The sequence below is a fragment of the Leptinotarsa decemlineata genome, unplaced genomic scaffold (assembly GCF_025532065.1).
Source record: "Leptinotarsa decemlineata unplaced genomic scaffold, Ldec_3_MD MMD2_tig00078346_RagTag_RagTag, whole genome shotgun sequence".
In the NCBI taxonomy this organism is placed as follows: Eukaryota; Metazoa; Arthropoda; class Insecta; order Coleoptera; family Chrysomelidae; genus Leptinotarsa; species Leptinotarsa decemlineata.
The window spans coordinates 4,741,673-4,760,552 of record NW_027412724.1 but is presented as its reverse complement, the minus strand read 5'-3'; the positions used below and the strand labels follow the sequence as shown (position 1 = coordinate 4,760,552).

The following is an 18,880-nucleotide window of genomic DNA, read 5'->3' as shown; positions in this document are numbered from 1 at the left end:
TATTATGTCTGAAAGTATTTTAATCTTCTTTTCCTCTGGGAGTTTTTGTTTTTCTTTAGCTGGTTGAAAATGTCCTGTGTGGTAATTTTCGGGTTGGGGTTCTTCTCTTGATTGATGTTTTTCGACTTCTTCATTGGCGAGTTCATCTATTTCTTGCACTATTTTGGCAATTTCATCAATCTCAGGGTTATCGTTTTCATCTACGCAATATTCTGCGAAATCTTCTAAACGATCTTCTTCCGTATCGAAATTTCCTAGTAAAGAATAATTTTCTAATGGATGTAGTTCAATTCTGGATAGGGCATCAGCAACAGAATTCTTTTTTCCTTTTCTATGTATGATGTTATATTCATACTCTTCTAATCTTAGGCGCCATCTTACTAATTTTGAAGAGGGGTCTTTTAAATTGAATAACCATTGGAGTGGTTTATGATCGGTAACAATCGTAAATTTTCTACCAAAAAGGTAAGGTCTAAAGTATTTGGTAAAATTGACAATTGCCAATAATTCCTTTTCTATAGTTGAATAATTTTGTTCTGCGGGATTTAAAGTTCTTGAGGCATACGCGATGGGTTTATCTTTACCTAGAGGGCCTTGTGATAACACAGCTCCAATTGCTACGTTAGAAGCATCGGTTGTCAAGATAAAAGGTTTACTAAAATCGGGATGTTGAAGAAGAGGTTCATTAGTTAAAACTTGTTTACATTTTTCGAAGGTTTCTAGGAATTCGGCAGAATGAAGGATTTTCTCTCCTTTTTTTAGACATTGAGTTAGCGGTTTTGTTAATTGCGCGAAATCTTTAATAAATTTTCTATAATATCCTAGCAAACCGAGGAATGATTTAATATCTCTAGCAGTAGTTGGTATGGGAAAATTTCGACTGCGCCAATTATAGTTTCGGGCCACGGGAACCACTTTTTAAAAAGACTTTATTTAGATTTACAGACTTTATTGTACAGAAGTTACTCTGACAATCGTACTAACAGAACTGACTCTTCTTTCAAGATGGCTAGCTTTTATAAGTTTATTATAACTTAGTCAGCATTTGATGAATAAGCATAAAGGAGGGTTTTATATACATAACTGGCAGGAAACAAGAATGCGTTGTTGATATCTGTTGAGAACTGTCGGACGTTTATGAACAAATCAAAGATGGATTCCAATGATGAAAGGACTGATCTGCTATTTAGTTATGCCAAATCAAATGGAAATCATCTTTTGGCAAGGAATATGTATGTTGAGCTATACCCGAATCGTCGTATTCCGAAGATACAAATGTTTAGACGATTAGAAAGAAAGTTGAGGAACTATGGTGCATTTGACAGAGAGAAAACAAGAAATGTGTGGTTACTGGAAGTATGAGTAATCAAATAAATGTTATGGGTAAGCAAATATTACCACAAAAAAATTTACGCAGTGAAAACATTTTTTTTTAATTGGCCAGGATTGGCCAGTTACAAAACTTGTCCTAATCAAGATTGTTCTTTACGAGACATTTCCCACGAAATAGGTATTTCTGTAAAATCAACCAGAACTATTTTGAAAAAGAACAAATATGATCTGACCAGCTCGATGCCCAGATATTACTCCTTTAGAGTTTTTGTGTGGGGATACATGAAGGATAGAGTTTTTTCAACACCAAGTATAGATATCGACCATCTCAAACAAAAAATAAGAAGTGCATGTATTAGTATAACACCTATTATGCTAAAAAATTTACACAGAAATTGTCTGGACCGACAACTTATGTGCATTCAACAAAGAGGTCGTCAATTCGAGCATTTAATGTAAATTGCCATGTAGCTTTGATTTTCCGTATTGGTTTCATTTTTCCCAAAAGCTCATGATAAAATAAATTGTTTTTCTGTTATTCTGTTAAACGTCATTTCAAATGAAACACCATAAAAATATCAATTGTGATATACCCTTGGATTGTGAATGTATCGCTTTATCAATGTATGTAACAAAAAATACAGGCCCATATTACAAAAAAAGTTGATGGTGGCCATGTTGATACGAAACGTTTTATAGAATATTTATTATTACATCGTCATAGTACACTTCGAATACAATAACATTTTTGTTTTCCATTTTTTGATATTTTCCGAAATAACAATTCAATTCGAAAAAAACGAAAAACAGCATTTTTCCCCTTATAACTCGAGAAGGGCGAGAGTCCGCTTGAATTCACTTCGACCATTGAATTGCTCCCGATGACAGTAACCTTTTTCCCATTTAATCGTTTTCGTATCTGTTGCGGTTTAGAATATAGCAATGTTACCACATGATGAAAGAAACGGCCTGTATAGCCATGAGCCAGCTGTAAGGTACAAACATTATAATACACACTGACATTTTTTTATTGAAGGACTATCTGAAGATATAACTGAATAATTGCGTCAACAGGGATCGGTGCAAAATGACTACATGGCTACTCACAGAACTTTGTCTACTCGGTTTATTATAAGGAAAAATGACGCACTGTATCACTGGAGGCAAAAGCAATTTATGTGCAAAGAAAATTATGTCCATATGATGAGCTTTCAACACAATGGGTTTGTTTCATGATTTTTCGTTTACAGTTCATTTGGTAGTAATTTCAAATTGCTCTCTAAATAGCGTTGTTTTCCCGTAATTAATTATTAAAAATAGGATTTTCTAGGCCCGTGACGTCACGGGACTAGTACCGCTTCTTGTTCGATTGACTAATAGGAACAATACAAATAATGAACATTGCCCAATTGTAAAACTCACGGAGCGTATGAACAGTTTCTGATTTATTCGTTATTCAAAGTAAAATCACACTCACTTCCGACAACTAAATCTAAGAAGAAAGTGTAAGAAATGCATTGAAAGGGATGATTAATTATACATAGGATCCAAATAACACAAAACGCAATAAAAACGTAATTTTTTAAATATCTCCAGCAATAGACATTTTCATGTTGATATCACAGACATTTTAATAATAGAAGTGTATATGAATCCGTTAACGTTTAAATTCATGAGATAATTCTCCATATGAAATAAAATGTACTCGAAAACCATGGTTCTAAATAGAATTTAACGAGCTATATTTTTAAATGGTTCTCGAAGGCTCATGAACCTTAATAAAATAAATCAATTATGCATTCATACCACCCTTCAAATATATGATATTCAGCGTTATTTATTATATATTAGCAATATCGCAATCCAGTCAACTATCTCTCTTGAATGTATGAGACAAAATGCACTGTTTCTGATGTTTCATAACTTTGTATTTTTGTTAAAATAATTGGCACTTGGCAACACCGCTGTAGAAACGATCAATTTTATTGGTCAACAGCCACGCGGCCAATTCAAACTCTTGCTTCTCGAATTTTTCTTTTTTCTGCAAATATAAAGAAGTATTGGAACCGATTAAGCTCGATAAGTGTAATATACCCCTAACTCGATCAGTCTATAAGCAAACCAGTATTATTTTCAATAGCATGAAACAAGTCCATTGTTGTAACGGGTGGTATGAAAAAATGGGATATGAGTTCTGCAGAAAACAGATTCAATAGGAAAAGAGATTAGAGCCAATTTCTTGAAAAGCAGAGCTCAAACACAACGTATTTATAATCCAAAAGCAGACAGCGCTATCTTACCCCGGCATAGGTCTCATAAGTGGTGCTAGGCCGAACCACAAATGCATTACTGGACTCAACCCTCCTTAAAAACAAGTCTGAGGAAGGACAATACCACTCTCCCCATTAAGATGCATCTATAGGATTGACATCCAACTCAATCCTCGAATATCAAAGATAAACGAAGCTACCCAATGCGATCCGTTGCAAAGAAAAGCTTCGACATCAACCGCCGATGATATTCTTCCCCTGTCTTTCACTGCAAGGGAACTAGTTGAAAAAAAGAGAACAACAAAAAATGTGACCAAATACAACTGTCCTAGGTATGGTCTACCACACCGTTAACGGCCATAGAGATCCTTCTAGATCTACCTCTTCTCCACATTTTTCTGAACAGAGAAGCTAGATGGACTGCATATAGACTTGTGCACATTGCCAATTGAACGAATCAATTCAATGCAGAGTGCAACAGACTGTCGGTTGACACTGGAAGTCACAGCATTCTGGAAATGACCTCTGACCTTATGCCTTCAACTGTCAATTACGAACTGCCTTATAAAGTATTATTTCCGAGTAAAGAAGACTGAATCCTCCGGGAGAAAGAAATATTAAGAGCAGATAGTTGTTAGTTCACAGATGTATCAAAAACACCTTTCGGTTCTGGTGCAGGTGTTTTCAGTCGCAGACCCAGGACAGAGATATCAACCTGTCTAGGAACCTATGCGACTGTATTTCAAGCGGAAATTTATGCTATTGAATTGTGTGCGGAGATATTGGAAGAATCCAACCTCATACACAAATCAATAAAAATATTCTCGGACAGTCAAGCGGCGTTGGAAGCTCTTGGCTCCTACCGAGCAACGTCTAAATTGGTAGCAAATTGCCAAAAACTACTCTCCTCGATAGGAAGACTTAACATACTGTCTCTGGTCTGGATTCCTGGCCATACTGGCCTGGAAGGCAATGAGGCTGCTGACTCACTTGCAAAGGAGGGTGCTGCAAGTAGCTTCATTGGACCAGAACCTGTTATGGTATCGCTTCAGGCGTTGGCAAACAAAAAATGAACAACTGGTTGGCAAGAAAATGTATGGACCCCAGACAGAATCTTCACTCCAAGGCGTTTATTCACCCTTCGAAGCTTGATACCAAACAGTTGTTGGACTACAGTAGGGATTTACTACGATGTCTAAGAGGCCTTCTTACAGGTCATTGTCATTTGAATCATCAAATGAAGAGACTCGGACTGTCCGAAGACAGTGTGCGCCGCCTCTGTTTGGAAAATGATGAAACAGCAGAGCACATACTTTGTGCCTGCCCCGCTGGGGACCGAATCAAGTTTTTAGAGTTCGGCAGAGCCATACTCTCACCATCTGAACTGAAAGATCACTCACCATACAAAGTAATAAGCTTCGTTAAGAAGCTGGGTTCATTTGGTCGAGTGTGAATAGGTGTGAGCCACAATATACCTTTGCGGGTTTGGACCTAACCCAACCTAGGTATGGACACATAGGGTCTGTAGATTTTAAATTTCAGAAAGGGTTGCATAAAGCAACCAAAGCGTTGCTTCATCATTGTAGAAAAAGCGTTTATAACTGGTACAGAAGCGACAAATATTGAAACAAATTGAATGCAGTGAACAGACAGGAATAATATTTGGATATGTGCAATAACAAATCCAAATTTACCATTTTCCACAAAAAAGGGGATCAAAAAATTTTCTGAAAATGGATCTCCTAAAAAAAATGTGATGGAGATATGATGAATTTTAAAATAGTTGAAAATATGGATAATACTCACTGGAACATTAGTCAAATCTCTAATCCTTTCTTCTATACTCCTATTTCTTTTTGGTCTGAGTACCATGTAAATATTTTTCAAATCCGGACAAGACCTCAGCAATTTTTCAATGAGCACTCTACCTAAGAAACCACTACCACCGGTGATGAAAATACTTTTTCCGCTGAAATATTGAGGAATTGGTATATTCCGATTCAACTGAGGATGAGGCATTTTAAGAAGTGTTACGTTTCTCGCCCTAGAACTGAATGGAATGAAACGGAATGCACAATAACAATCTTATTTGAGTTCACTTCGATATTCTGATTGACATTCATTTATTATAATTTCAATGATGTAAACTATGACAGTACAATATTGAATGTAAGGAACTACGGGGCCTATGTATTTCAATCTAGAAAGTTTATAAAAACAGTTTTTCATTTCTTTTTTTGAACTTTCTATTAGGTAGATATTTAGATACCACAGAAATTGAATTGTATAGTCACGCAATATAATGCGAGAAAAGTCCACGAAACAGTCAAGTTTTCTGTTTGGACAACGTCAGTGAAATGTTTTTATTCTATTGATTTTGTTATAAACAATATATCATTTTCGCAATATGTAGCATATCGAAATATCGTCTTAACATTAGCGCACCCAGTGGGATATTGCCCCCAAGACAAACAAATATTCCAAGGAATGATGATATTCACAATTGACAAAATGTCTAAAAACGGAATATTCTTCGAAAAACTAACTTTTCTAGAAAATCTCCGAATCAATTATGAAATGAATATGGATTCTGCAGAAGTTCTACAAGTATGAATTCATCAGCAAGGAAAATACTTTCATTTAGATCTATATTCATTTTATCAGTTTCAGTGATATTTTTTGTGATGAATTTCTTTGTGGAGTTTTTTTTGTTTCACACATTTTATAACCTGATTAACTAACGGTTGAATAAATTACATGAAAAATTGCGTGATAACCCAAACAATGGCAATTTAAAAAGCCAATTTGAGGGATACCGCAATAAACTAAATGAGATGATCCAACGGACCAACACTAAAATCAATAAACTGAAGGGTTACTCAAACAAAATCTGCCAAACGCATATACCTTAATATAATAAAATGTATCAAAACAAACAAACCAAATACAAGAAGCATCAGAGGAAATTTGGCCTGGTCAATCTTCAACAAAAAAAGATTTGAAGAAACAAGACTAACTAACTAACAAGTAAATCACCAAGCCTTGACAATATTAGATTAGAAACGCTGATACAATTCGTTAACTATCTTTCTGAAACCATCACTCATATTATAAACAAACCCATGATCTCGATTATTTTTCTAGTTGCCTTAAAATCTTCATCAATCAAACCGATCAAATCCGGAAATGCAAATCCGTAATAGCAAGAAGCGACAAATATTTGAAACTATACAAAATTTTCTCGAATTATTATCGATATGGCTTTCGAGAGGCCAGTTCATCAGAAGATGTAATGTTTCACTTAATGAGAAAAAATTACGATTCGATGGATAACGATAAATCAAGTCTGTATGTCTTTGTTGATCTAGCTTTCGATATGGTTTGACATGCGAAATTGATAAAAGTAATAGAAAATATAGGCTTCAGATAAACATCGTTGAGATATTTTGAAATTATCTCTCCAATAGAAGCAGTAACAATTTGCCAAATTATACTTCTATGGTAATCGATAACGATAATGAAGCAATTATTTCAAATGTGAAAAAACATATCTCTTAGAACAATTGTTGATGAAACTCTAAGATGGAAGCCCGCCGAATATAAGGCGAAAAAAATAAATTTGAGTTTTCAAAAACATTTTTGATATAGTATAGTCACGAACATTGAAATCTAGTACAGTTCCATATCAAGTATGGAGAAATTGTATGAGGGACATATTACTGATAAACTCAGGGTTATTAACGTCTTTAAAACGCATAGGTATCTATATTCTGTCAGTCTTGTAATTTTTCATAAACAGCATGAAAAAATATCGCTTGCGGAGCATCTGCACAATACCAGATTCAAGCAAAAAAGTTCAAGGAACTCAAAGCATCTATATCACGAAGTTAGGGATTCATTTCATATTTGTGTCCAATTGCCTATGAGGAAGTTCCATTCGAACTAAAGTCAATTACAAGTTTTACAAACAATTGAAAATATGGCTAATTAGTACACCAATAGGTAAGATAAATTCCCTGTTGGAAAAAAGAGGAATGGTGAGGGAAGAAATTCTGCCCTTCAATTGGAAATAAATAATGTGAATGATATTTGATTTTTATTCCACAACGAATGTTTGAAATACGAACTGAGTAGAGAAAAGTATCTTCTGTATAATTCAGTGTGCATGTAGAAGTATTTGTTTCAAAAGAATTTTTTCTTTCGTGTAATTCAATGTTTATATGAAAGTAGCTGTTTCAGGAGAACTTTCTTTCAGTTTGTGTCTGAAAGTTACTTCTTTGCATAATTTACACATCCATGTATAGAGTTACTTATTTTCAAACTGATTACTTTCTTCCTTTCTTTGGAAGATTCCCTCATCCTTTTTTGTATCAAGATGAAGTAGTAGAAAGCCAAAAACTTTCTTTCCCAAAAATTAATCACACCTAAAAATATAACCCCTTCAATTGAAATAAATGAATATTGAATATTACCGTAGTTCAATCCCAACACCAAACCGTTATTTTTAACACTTCGACACGTGTTCCAATCACCAAGTGATTATCTTCAAAAGGAAGATTAAACTAAGTAACATACAATATTGTTCTCATTTATACCCTAGATACCTTTGCTAGGTACATGTTGCCTTATCCACTACTCTCAAATTAATTTTACCATATTGCCTTATCTAACTACCCGACTGTTAGATCTGATAATAAAATATTATTTCAGCAAGCTATATAGTATACTGTTAGGTATTGGACCACTGTCGTTATTCATAATTTCATTATGTTTACTTATTTCTACACTCCCATAGACATCTAGATGCATGCTGTTGTTAACTTGTCTATATAATCTTGATGAACTAACGTCTATGGAATGATTTTGTTGCAAAATATGATCGGCGACTGCTGATTTTTCTGATCTTCCACATTTTTGGTGTGCTAACTATTCCTTATATCTTTTTTAAACATATCTTTCTGTCTGTCCATAATATTTTGCATCGCAGTCCTTACATTTAATTTCGTAAATTCCAGACTTCTCCGAATTCTCGACTTTTGGATTTGAATCTTGTCTTTTGGATTTCCTAGAAGACTGTAGTGTATGACTTGTTTTAAATTCCACCTCCATACCTATTTCCTTGAAAATCTTTCCAAAGTTCTTCGTATATTGGTGGTATGGAACTGAGATATATTTGCTTTGGTTTTCGTCTTTTCTAATAGTCGAGATTTCGATCATTCCTGACCTGAACATTTTCTTCCTCATAATAACATCAATAACCCCGAGAAATCGTTACTGTATTGTCCGTTTTGCTTTCGTGACCCTCTCATGTGTAAGAGGAAATGTCAAAAGACGATGTATTAGAAAATTCAACCCAGCACGTTTGTGCTGTCCGTAGTGATATGAACTGTCAGGTGTATACCTGTAAGTGCTTGTTTCCTTCCTGAATACATCGTATTCCAGCTTTTCCCATTGGCTCCTCGTTACCAAAACGTCAAGAAATGGGAAGTTGTCCGTTATTTTCTAACTTATACGTGAATTTTATTGATGGAAATCTGTTATTTGAAAAGTAAACAAAGTCCTCAATATTCGATTTTTTGTTATAAAATATCGCAAAAACATCATCCACAAACCTCAACCATATCCTAGGAAAATACTCTGATTTTTCTTTGGCTTCCATTTCGAATTTTTCCATGAACAGGTTTGCCAGGAAGGGGGACAAGGGGTTACCCATAGTCGTTCCCTCCTGTTGTTCATGAAAGCAACCTTCTACCTGGAAACGGTTTTGTTTCATACACAAATCAGTGAGAGAAACGAATTGATCAATTTCGTTATTGTTGAAATTATTTTTCTCTAGTATTTCCCGTATTGTAAGGTTTGTGAAATTCGGACGCTAGGAAATGAAGAACTGACATCGAAGAAAACCAAAATCCCACCTTCTTGCAGAACGATGTTTTTGCATGTTGTATGAACTCTAAGGAGTTTTTGACACTGAAACATGGTTCCGCAATAGGCAAGCTTTCAAATTTCCAAGTTGGAAACTTGGAACTTAAAAGTTTCCAACCCAACGGTGTCACAACTCCGTTGTTGCCTTCCAAAAATCCACAAACCGGGAATATTAATGCGCCCCATCGTGTCAGCTATTGGATCTCCTACCGTTTGAGAACGAGTTTTGGTATCAAAAATTTTTTAGAGTTCATATAACATACAAAAACATCGTTCTGTAAAAAGATAAGATTTTGAGTGTCACTTCTTTATTTCCTAGCGTCCCAATTACGCAGACCTTACAATACCTCACGGAATTACTAGAGAATAAATATAGTTTAAAAAACTAAAAAACACGATTTTTAGAGAACATCGAACTAGAAAGTTAAAACTATTTTTTTTTAAATAAGCTTAAAACAGTAAGAACGAAAAATACTAGTATTATTGTGAAAAAAGCGACTGGCGCTTGATATACAAAAAATATGGCACAAAGCGCCCACGATTTTTTAACAAAATATTTTTTACTTTTCAGTTCGATGTTCTTCAAAAGCGTGTTTTTTAGTTTTTTAAACTATATTTATTTTTCATTTTTCAGTTTCGTATGCTATAAAAGCGTGTTTTTTAGTAGGTATTTTTGAACTATATTTATTTTATGTAAACTTTGGGATCAATCAGAAAAATGACCATTGAAATCGAGAATTTGGAAAAGTCTGGAATTTACGAAATTGCGATGCAAAATATTGTGGACAGACTAAAAGATCTTTAAAATAAAAGATATAAGGAAACACTTAGCATTCTTACAATATGGAATATCAGAATAATCAGCAGTCGCCATCATATTTTGCAACAAAACCAATTCCATAGACTTTAGTTCATTAAGATTGGTTATATTAGACAAGTTAACAATAACAGGCATCTAGATGCCTATGAAATAATATTTTATTATCAGATCTAACAGTCGGGTAGTTAGATGAGGCAATATTGTAAAATTAATTTGAGACTAGATTTGAGAGTAGATAAGGCAACATGTAAAATTAATTCAAGACAATTGAGACTCAGGTACCTAGCAGAGGTATCTAGGTTATAAATAAGGATAATACTGTATGTAACTTAGTTTAATCTTCGTCTTGAAGATGATCACTTGGTGTTTGAAACACGTGTCGAGGTGTTAAAAATAACAGTTTACTGTTGGGATTAAACTACAGCATTATTCAATATTCATTTATTTCCAATTGAAAGGCAGTATTTCTTCCTTTACAATTCCTCTTAAAGGAAATTTATCTTACCTATTGGCATACTAATTAGCCATATTTTCAGTTGTTTGTGAAACTTATGTAATCGATTTTTGTTCGAATGGAACTTCCTCATAGGCAATAGGAAACGAATATGAAATGAATCCCTGACTCCGTGATATAGAGACTTTGAGATCCCTGAACTTTTTTGCTTGAATATTCATGCTATTCATGAAAAATTACAAGACTAAGAAAGCCTTAGTATAAAGCCTGTGTATAAAAAATAGAGATTCTTTAAAAGGCTTTTAAGACGAAAATAACCCTGAGTTCATCAGTAATATTCACCCCGTACAATTTCTCCATATTTCTCCAGTAATAGTCATCACTTCACCAAAGGTTCCAACAGTGCATCACATGGAAATAAATACATATGCTATTCATAATTTATATGTGCAGAAAGTTGCGAGGCCAATATAAACACAGATTTGCACAAAACATTCCTATACTCGGAGAATCATGGACTGAAAATCAATCCAAATAAAACTTCGCCTTATGCATAGGGTCTCAAAGGCAAATTGTAGAAAGTCAGTGTAACTTTAGGCTCACTCTTGATAACGCACACATTGACTGGGTAGATGGTGCTAAAAATATTGGCGTAACTATAGATGTGACAAACATTTTCAAAATATAATTCTTCAAACTCAAATCGCTATATGAATTCAAGCATCAGTTATCAGAAGAAATGAAACTCAGGTTAGTTAAAACTCTTTTTACCCCCATGTCGAGTATTGTTGTTCAGTGTATTACAATTTTTGCCGCAACATAACAAGCAGAAGTTACAACGTATATAAAATGCTTGCATGCGATTCGTATGCTGTGTACCATATGGTGAACATATCACACCATTTTTGTTGAAAATGAAAGAGCTGAATGTGAGGTACAGAGTCTAATATTTGATAGATATTTTTTGTTTAATTTTCTTCAAACTAAAACACCTAGTTATTTATATAATTTATTAAGCAGGTAATCTGACATACATATGGTCAATTTGAGAATTAACTCATTATTATCATTACTTATATTTTTACTTCATGAATTTGTTCCAATGTACTCGTATATGGAGCGTATGATAATATGTCATATACACGGAAAGTACTGTGCATCATTGTGGTACACTCTGTAGTGTTGCAATGTTTCTGACCAATCGTTGATGACGGCATTATGTGCATTCAACAATGATTATAATCATGAGCATTAAATAAAACATAAAATATACGACCTTCACTTCCTTTGTGGGTATGGTGTTATGAATAATTTTTTTTATTGATTAATAGGTAAAATAGTTTCACCATTGTTCATGTGTACTTATAATTTTGCATTCAAAATTCATTCGTGCACGAGGTCTCACCTCTTCTGGGCGTATGCTATTTTTTATTTTTCCAATTCCAGTCAATATTCATACTTATTATTTTTGAATAAAGCATCATTCAGTGTTTTTTCAGAATTCTTTCCGTAAACCTCGGTCGCAAAAGCCTTAACCATTTTGTCAAAGCATCATTGTTACTCTTTGTATCATTTTATTATATTTAAAAATTTTTTAGCTGATCTTGCTATTGATCTTCCGGAAAAAGTTTGGTCAAATTGAACAAGAGTTGTTTACTGCCAGGGATCCATTTTTTTTTAATCGTGACTTGAAATGACCGTTTTGAGACATTTGCAAGAAACTAAAATTGCCGGGTTTCATTTGTTGCTCTACCTCCTCCATTTCAAATATCATGAAAATAGGATAGATGTATTTTTTCCATCAATTTCAGTCAGAGATATCTCAGAAAAGCAGAGACCAATTAATATTCAAAGTATCTATTAGACTCGGTAAGTCAATTTCGCCAATTGAACATTTGAAAAAGTAATTCAGTACAAGACAACTTTTACGAATTTGATATCAATGGAGAACAAATAGGTTTTGTTCCATAATATTGCACGTTCCTGCATGTACCTTTTATAAAACTTACTTCGGAAACTATTGATATTGATGGACAATGGAGAGTATTTTACAGGAGCAGACATTTTCAAATATTTGCATCTCCAGTAAATCAGACTACATGCTTTGAAGTAACAACACGTATAATTTTACCCCTATAATTTAAGATATTTTTTCAAATAATAAAAGTACTTCATGAAAAGCAAGTTCAGTGCTGTCGATAGCTAGTTGACACCATCGACAGTAGGGTTGAATGATTTAGTCTAGTTCACATGTACAAATTTCTCTTGGATATATGAAAACTTTTATATAGTCTCCGGAAATTATGATAAAGGTGTGATGACAATACGAATTGAATGGTATTGTCATCTAGAAAGTGACGAAGGAATAATTCGAAAAGGCGCTGAAAAAATCACAAAAGTTATAAACAAATGAGGTTTGGTTTTTTTTGAATTTCTCGAAAAATATCCAATAAGATCATCAAACATGCTAAGAAAAGTTTCCACTCCCGGAGCTGTACCTCTATTATTCATAATTTTTACACAGCCCTGAGACTAGCCAAAAACGGGTACTCTGGCTTTCGCGCGCGGTGCGTCAATCTGACAGCAACAAAAAAATTATTCAAACATATTAAATATGGAAATTGAACAATGAAAAATTTCAAGTAGTTTTGAAATACATCAATGAACAATAACCCGTGGTTGAAAAATCTGTATCCCAATTTTTCCATTAATTATGCATTTGTTAATTAATAATTTTTTATAAACTGGAAGTTAACATAAAAACCCTGATGATAATCAACAAACCAAAACCCTAGAAATTTGTTATGAATAATAATTTTTTATAGACTGAAAGTTAACATAAAAAACCTGATAATTAACAAACTAAAACCCTAGACATTTTTTCAGTTTGTGAAGTTATTTTCAATAGGCTAATGAATAGATCGCCATTTAAGAAAATCACAAAATTTCGATTTTCCACTTTATCATTACCAATTGAAATTTAAAAATTGAATGAAGTGAATATAATTTTTTTTACTGAATCTTGATTGTTTCGTTGTCTAACGGTTGAAAGCTACTTTTTTTTATTCTACATTGATATTGTTAAAAAATTGTGATAAACAAATACAGTGTTAACGAGTTAATCTGAAAATTTTTCATGTAATATGCTTATTGATGAAAATAATGATTTTTTGAGGAAAAGCGTTTCCTTGAAAAAATGTATTTGTTACTAAAAAATCCGTTTATTTATTAACAATCGGTTATTGCGACCAAATATTAAAATTGAGGAACCACTTCTTGTCTAAAAATCATAAATTCTGTAGTTCTTTGAGTTTTGGAAAAAAAATTTACGTTTCTTTTGTGTTTATTCGAAAAACAATTTATTATGAATAAATGGATATTTTTCATTTATTTTTTTAATACTTAATTATGTGATAAAATTAGCCATGTATTTTTTTATCAATTTCTATATGGCTTTTAATATTATTATGCCTTGAAACTTGTCTTTTTCATCCGCTTTTTGTTTTTAAAATTATAATAATTCTTGAACTATTGCAGATATTAATGCTTCAAGTCATTTTTGTTTATTATCAATTAATTAATAATTTTCAAGTCTTCTTAATGCACAACTATTTTTAGTTTGTTTGAAGGTGATTGACAATGTTTAATGAAGAATTTCATTAGATCGGACTTACAATATCTGATATTATATAAAATGATATGAAATCCCTGAAAGAACTAATAAAAAAAAAGAATTAAAAAAGGAATAGCTGAAAATAACAATTATTTTAAGCAAAAAAAAACACTGAAATGAAATAACAGTGAAATATAATACAAGTGAAAATAGAACAATTGGATAAAAAATACAAATAAAAAATAAAAATACAAAAATTGAGAAATTTCAAGCCGAAATACTTCACGACGTTTCGAATTGTTAGTATCCACAAACGTCTTCGGGTGATGAGTCATCACCTGAAGACGATTGTGGACGATTTATTTTTAATTTTTATTTTTTGTCCAATTGTTCTATTTTTACTTTTTTTTAAGTTGTTATTATTCATTTGTGAAATTATAAAACAACGATAAAAATAAAAACAAAAATAAAAATTAATTGGCGCTCCGGGGCGACTTCATTGATTTCAGTGGCGCATTTGCTTTTTCAGCTGCAGGAAAACCCGAAAAAACCTGCAGCACCACATCATCTGAAGATCTTAATCTGACAATGTCCTCTCCCTACTAAAAAAAAATGTACGGTGTCTCCAGAGGCTCCAATAGATTCAATACATCGCCAGAACACTTCGTGACACGACTACCATCAAACTTAAACCAGTCCGTTTCGTCTTTGACCAAGGCGTAATAATGACCAAATTCAACGCCAGAACCACAGTGAACAATCACTGCATGAATATTATAATAGTGGTCTGCTAGATTGAAGTGTTCATCTATGTCGAACCTTCGAAAAAGTCTGGTGCTTCCGTCAGAGATTGAGTCTTGTTTAAAGATCATCAGCGCTATTATTAGGTAGATTGACTGCTGCCTCAGCTATATTTGTTTCCTTATAACAGTCAATTAGTTTGGCGCATGTTTGGCAATACAGACTATCATCACCTGTTAAAATTTCCATTTTCAGATGATTTAACAATAAGCTTTGCACGGGCTGGTTATTAGTCATATCAGGAAACGCTAGATGAAGTTCCAGAAATTCACATACGTTTTTGCTACCTCTTGAACATTTACTACAAAGTAAACAAGTGAGGATTTTTCCAGCAAAAGATTTACAAACACAAGACGAGATAGACTGTACGGAATCATGCAATCCAGAGCGGTCAGAAGTATTGATTCTGCTATTGTTTTGCCCACGAAAAGTATTCAGCCCCAAGAATTCAGAACAATGCTAACGAGTATCTAGTGAACTTCAAAGACTCCAGGAAATCGGTTGGAAGGAAAGATGATATATTCCCACGAAACTGCAGCTGCATGAACAGTTGTTTGAGTTTGATGAATAAATAGGAATCATTCTCGTTCTCGTTCATCATTAAAACCTCGTTCTTGAAATTTTTCGTCATAAACAACACTTGTAAAATGCTATTCATGTAGCAAGTGTTTCCTAAATTATCTAATCCAATTTTCTTCTCATAATTTTCAGGATAACTTTCTACTAATTTGTAAGGAAGAACATGTTTCACATAATCTGCATAGGAACCATTTTCCATGCTGCGATCGATTCTTCCAAGTGAAGAAGGGTTTCGTAGAGGGATAGATTCGGCTCTTGCTTCATGAAGCTCTTCCAGTGAAAGAAGACTTGCATCAGCTGATCATTTTTATTAATTATATCCGTGTTAGGAATCACACGTTTAAAGGTAAGACCTCGTTAGTCCTTAGCTGGCACAAGTTTCTCAACTTCTGAGAGTTGTCGTTCATATGAGGGCGACAGCTAATTAACGGAAAAACAGATTTTTAAACAGATAAGTATCCAACAATTTTTTTCCTTGCCGTACATAGCGCTCATTGTATCGCATCCTGTAGAAAAATGCGGAAACACAATAATATTTTCCAAGTGTTGATTATAATGAGTTGAAGCTCGCGTTTTCTACATTGCAACATTTGATTTTTCCGGTGTCAATGCTAGCATTAAAGCGGCAAGGTCAACGTCGATCCCAATTACAACATTTTTTGTATCTGAATTTTGTATGCATATGTACAAGCATTTTCTTTTGCTTTTTTATTTAATTATTAAGTTAGCATCAACTATAACCACACTTTTCAATTCAGCTATGAAACGAGACTTGTTTATTTCATTAGCTAAGAACAGATATTTTTTTTCCGTCAAGTTCATATCCAACTCAAAAGTGATTTCTGGTATTTTTTTTAACTCATCCGAACTTTTCATACGATTTTATTCTGCGAAAGTTTTCTTCATAACCGTCAAAAATAATGGAAGTGGCATTGTAGTAATGATTGAAGATAAAAGTTTTGTAATCTGCAATAATTTCACTAAAAGTTTTAATATTTTAGGATTCAAAACGATCCAAAAGATTGCAAAAGAATAGTCAAAAATAATTGAAAACATTTGTTAAATATGCATAATATGATTGAATAAGTTCAAAAATATAAACAATAGTCAATAATTAAATAAATAATAGAGCTAGAACTTAAATCTGATTCTGAAATTGTCAATGAATTTAATGAATTGATAACAAACAAAAAAACTTGAGGCATTATTGTCATATCTGCAATAGTTTGAGAGTTATTATAATTTTAAAAACAAAAGAGCTGATGAAAAAGACAAGTTTCAAGGTATTGAAAGGTATATGAAAAATAGAATTAAAATGAAAAACATACATGACTACTTCCATCACCTGTTAAAAATTCCATTTTCAGAAGATTTAATAACAATAAACTTTGCACGGACTGGTTATTAGTCATATTAGGAAACGCTAGATGAAGTTCCAGAAATTCACATAAGTTTTCACTACCTCTTGAACATATTACTGCAAAGTAAACAAATGAGGATTTTTCCAGCAAACGATTTACAATCACAAGACGAGATGGACTGTACGGAATCATTCGTTAATTATAGGGGTTTCTATGTTAACTTTCAGTTTATAAAAAATTAATAATTAACAAATGCATAATCAATGGAAAAACTGGGATAACAATTTTTCAACCACGGATTATTGTTGATTGACGTATTCCGAAACTACATGAATTTTTTCATTCCTAAATTTTCATATTTAATATGTTTGAATAATGTTTTGTTGCTGTGTCAGATTGACGCACCGCGCGCGAAAGCCGGACTACCGGTTTTTTGGCTCTAGTTTCACTATACCACTTGTAGCTCTAAGAGTTGGAACTTTTTTTTAGCAAATTTGATGACCTCATTTTTTTTACTAATTTGTTTATAACTTTTGTGATTTTTTTTGTACCTTTTCGAACTTTTCTTAAACTTTCTACGTGATGAAACGAATTGAATGACACTTTGATCGTAATTTCCGGAGATTATATAAATATTTTAGAAGAAAATGGTACATGTGAATTAGGCTAATTATCGTTTCAACTATCATATAGTGATCGACCCTTGTCAGCAGAACAAGTAGGAGCAGAAAAACCTAGAACTTCAGGAAAATAAGTCATTCGAAGACCTGCAGAAAACTCCGTATCGAAACTTTTTTTGAAAAGAGAAAGAAACACTTGGTGGATACAGAATTACTGTGGTCAAGGAACCGTTGCCCAAATTTTTGTGTTATTGTGAGTACTCTGATTTTATGTGACTTGAAAATATTTTTGCACGACTTGAAGCATTGTGTTTACCTATCTCAGACAATAATAACGCCACACCCAAACACAGACACGAAGGCCACACATATATACACGTCATGACACATACACAAACAACGCCACACAGACACATACACAGACATACGCCCCTGAAGAAGCTATTGAATAGCGAACACGTGTTACGTAGTAATGTGACACATTACATTAAGTGTGCGTAAATATATTAAATGTATTATTTTGTTTCAGTTTGGGTGATCCAATTGTCATGATTTTCCAATGATTATATCAAATTATACTTCCAGAGAATTGAATTTAGATGATTCTACAAACTATCGTGATCTATCAAAACCATTAGGAGCCTTGAACAGTACTCGTTTATCACATTTATTAGAAAGATATAACGGGATGCCAAATCCGAAGTTTTTGTACAGCTCACATTATTCAACAACGGGATTTGTTTTTTATTATTTAGCCAAACTTTATCCGCACTATGGGCTATGTTCATAAAGTGGCAGGTTTGATTATCTTGACAGAATGTTCAATGCTGCTGCGGCTGCATATAAAATCTATTTGAGTAATATGCCCGACTTCAAAGAATTGATACCGGGGTTATATGATCTTGCAGAAGGCGGCAAATTGATGCAAACTCCTTTTAAAATCAAACAAATCTCAATTCCCAAACAATTGCAAGCAATACTATAACAACTATATCTAATAACGATAATTCAGACTTGAATATTTCAAACTCAGAAATGACAAATGCTTTTAAATCCGAATATTTCAATTGCGTTTTTGAATTCGAAGAGAGCCAAAAGAACTCGA

At 33.2% G+C, this 18,880-nt stretch overlaps 2 protein-coding genes across 4 annotated transcripts in view; one reads left to right on the top strand and one right to left on the bottom strand.

Annotated features, from left to right (window-relative positions):
• The window catches only part of LOC111504881 (putative fatty acyl-CoA reductase CG5065), a 53,700-nt gene extending 48,018 nt beyond the window's left edge, over positions 1–5,682 (bottom strand). The window contains exon 1 of one of the 3 annotated variants that reach the window (XM_074185828.1): positions 5,409–5,682. In XM_074185828.1, the coding sequence (XP_074041929.1) occupies positions 5,409–5,621 (213 nt within the window). In that variant the 5' untranslated portion in view covers positions 5,622–5,682. The remainder of the gene's footprint in view (positions 1–5,408) is intronic. The other 2 variants (XM_074185827.1, XM_074185826.1) reach the window with 2 other exon arrangements.
• Positions 1–18,880, top strand: part of LOC111504827 (uncharacterized) — a 116,672-nt gene that overhangs the window by 18,935 nt on the left and 78,857 nt on the right. The gene's annotated exons all lie outside the window — the stretch shown is intronic.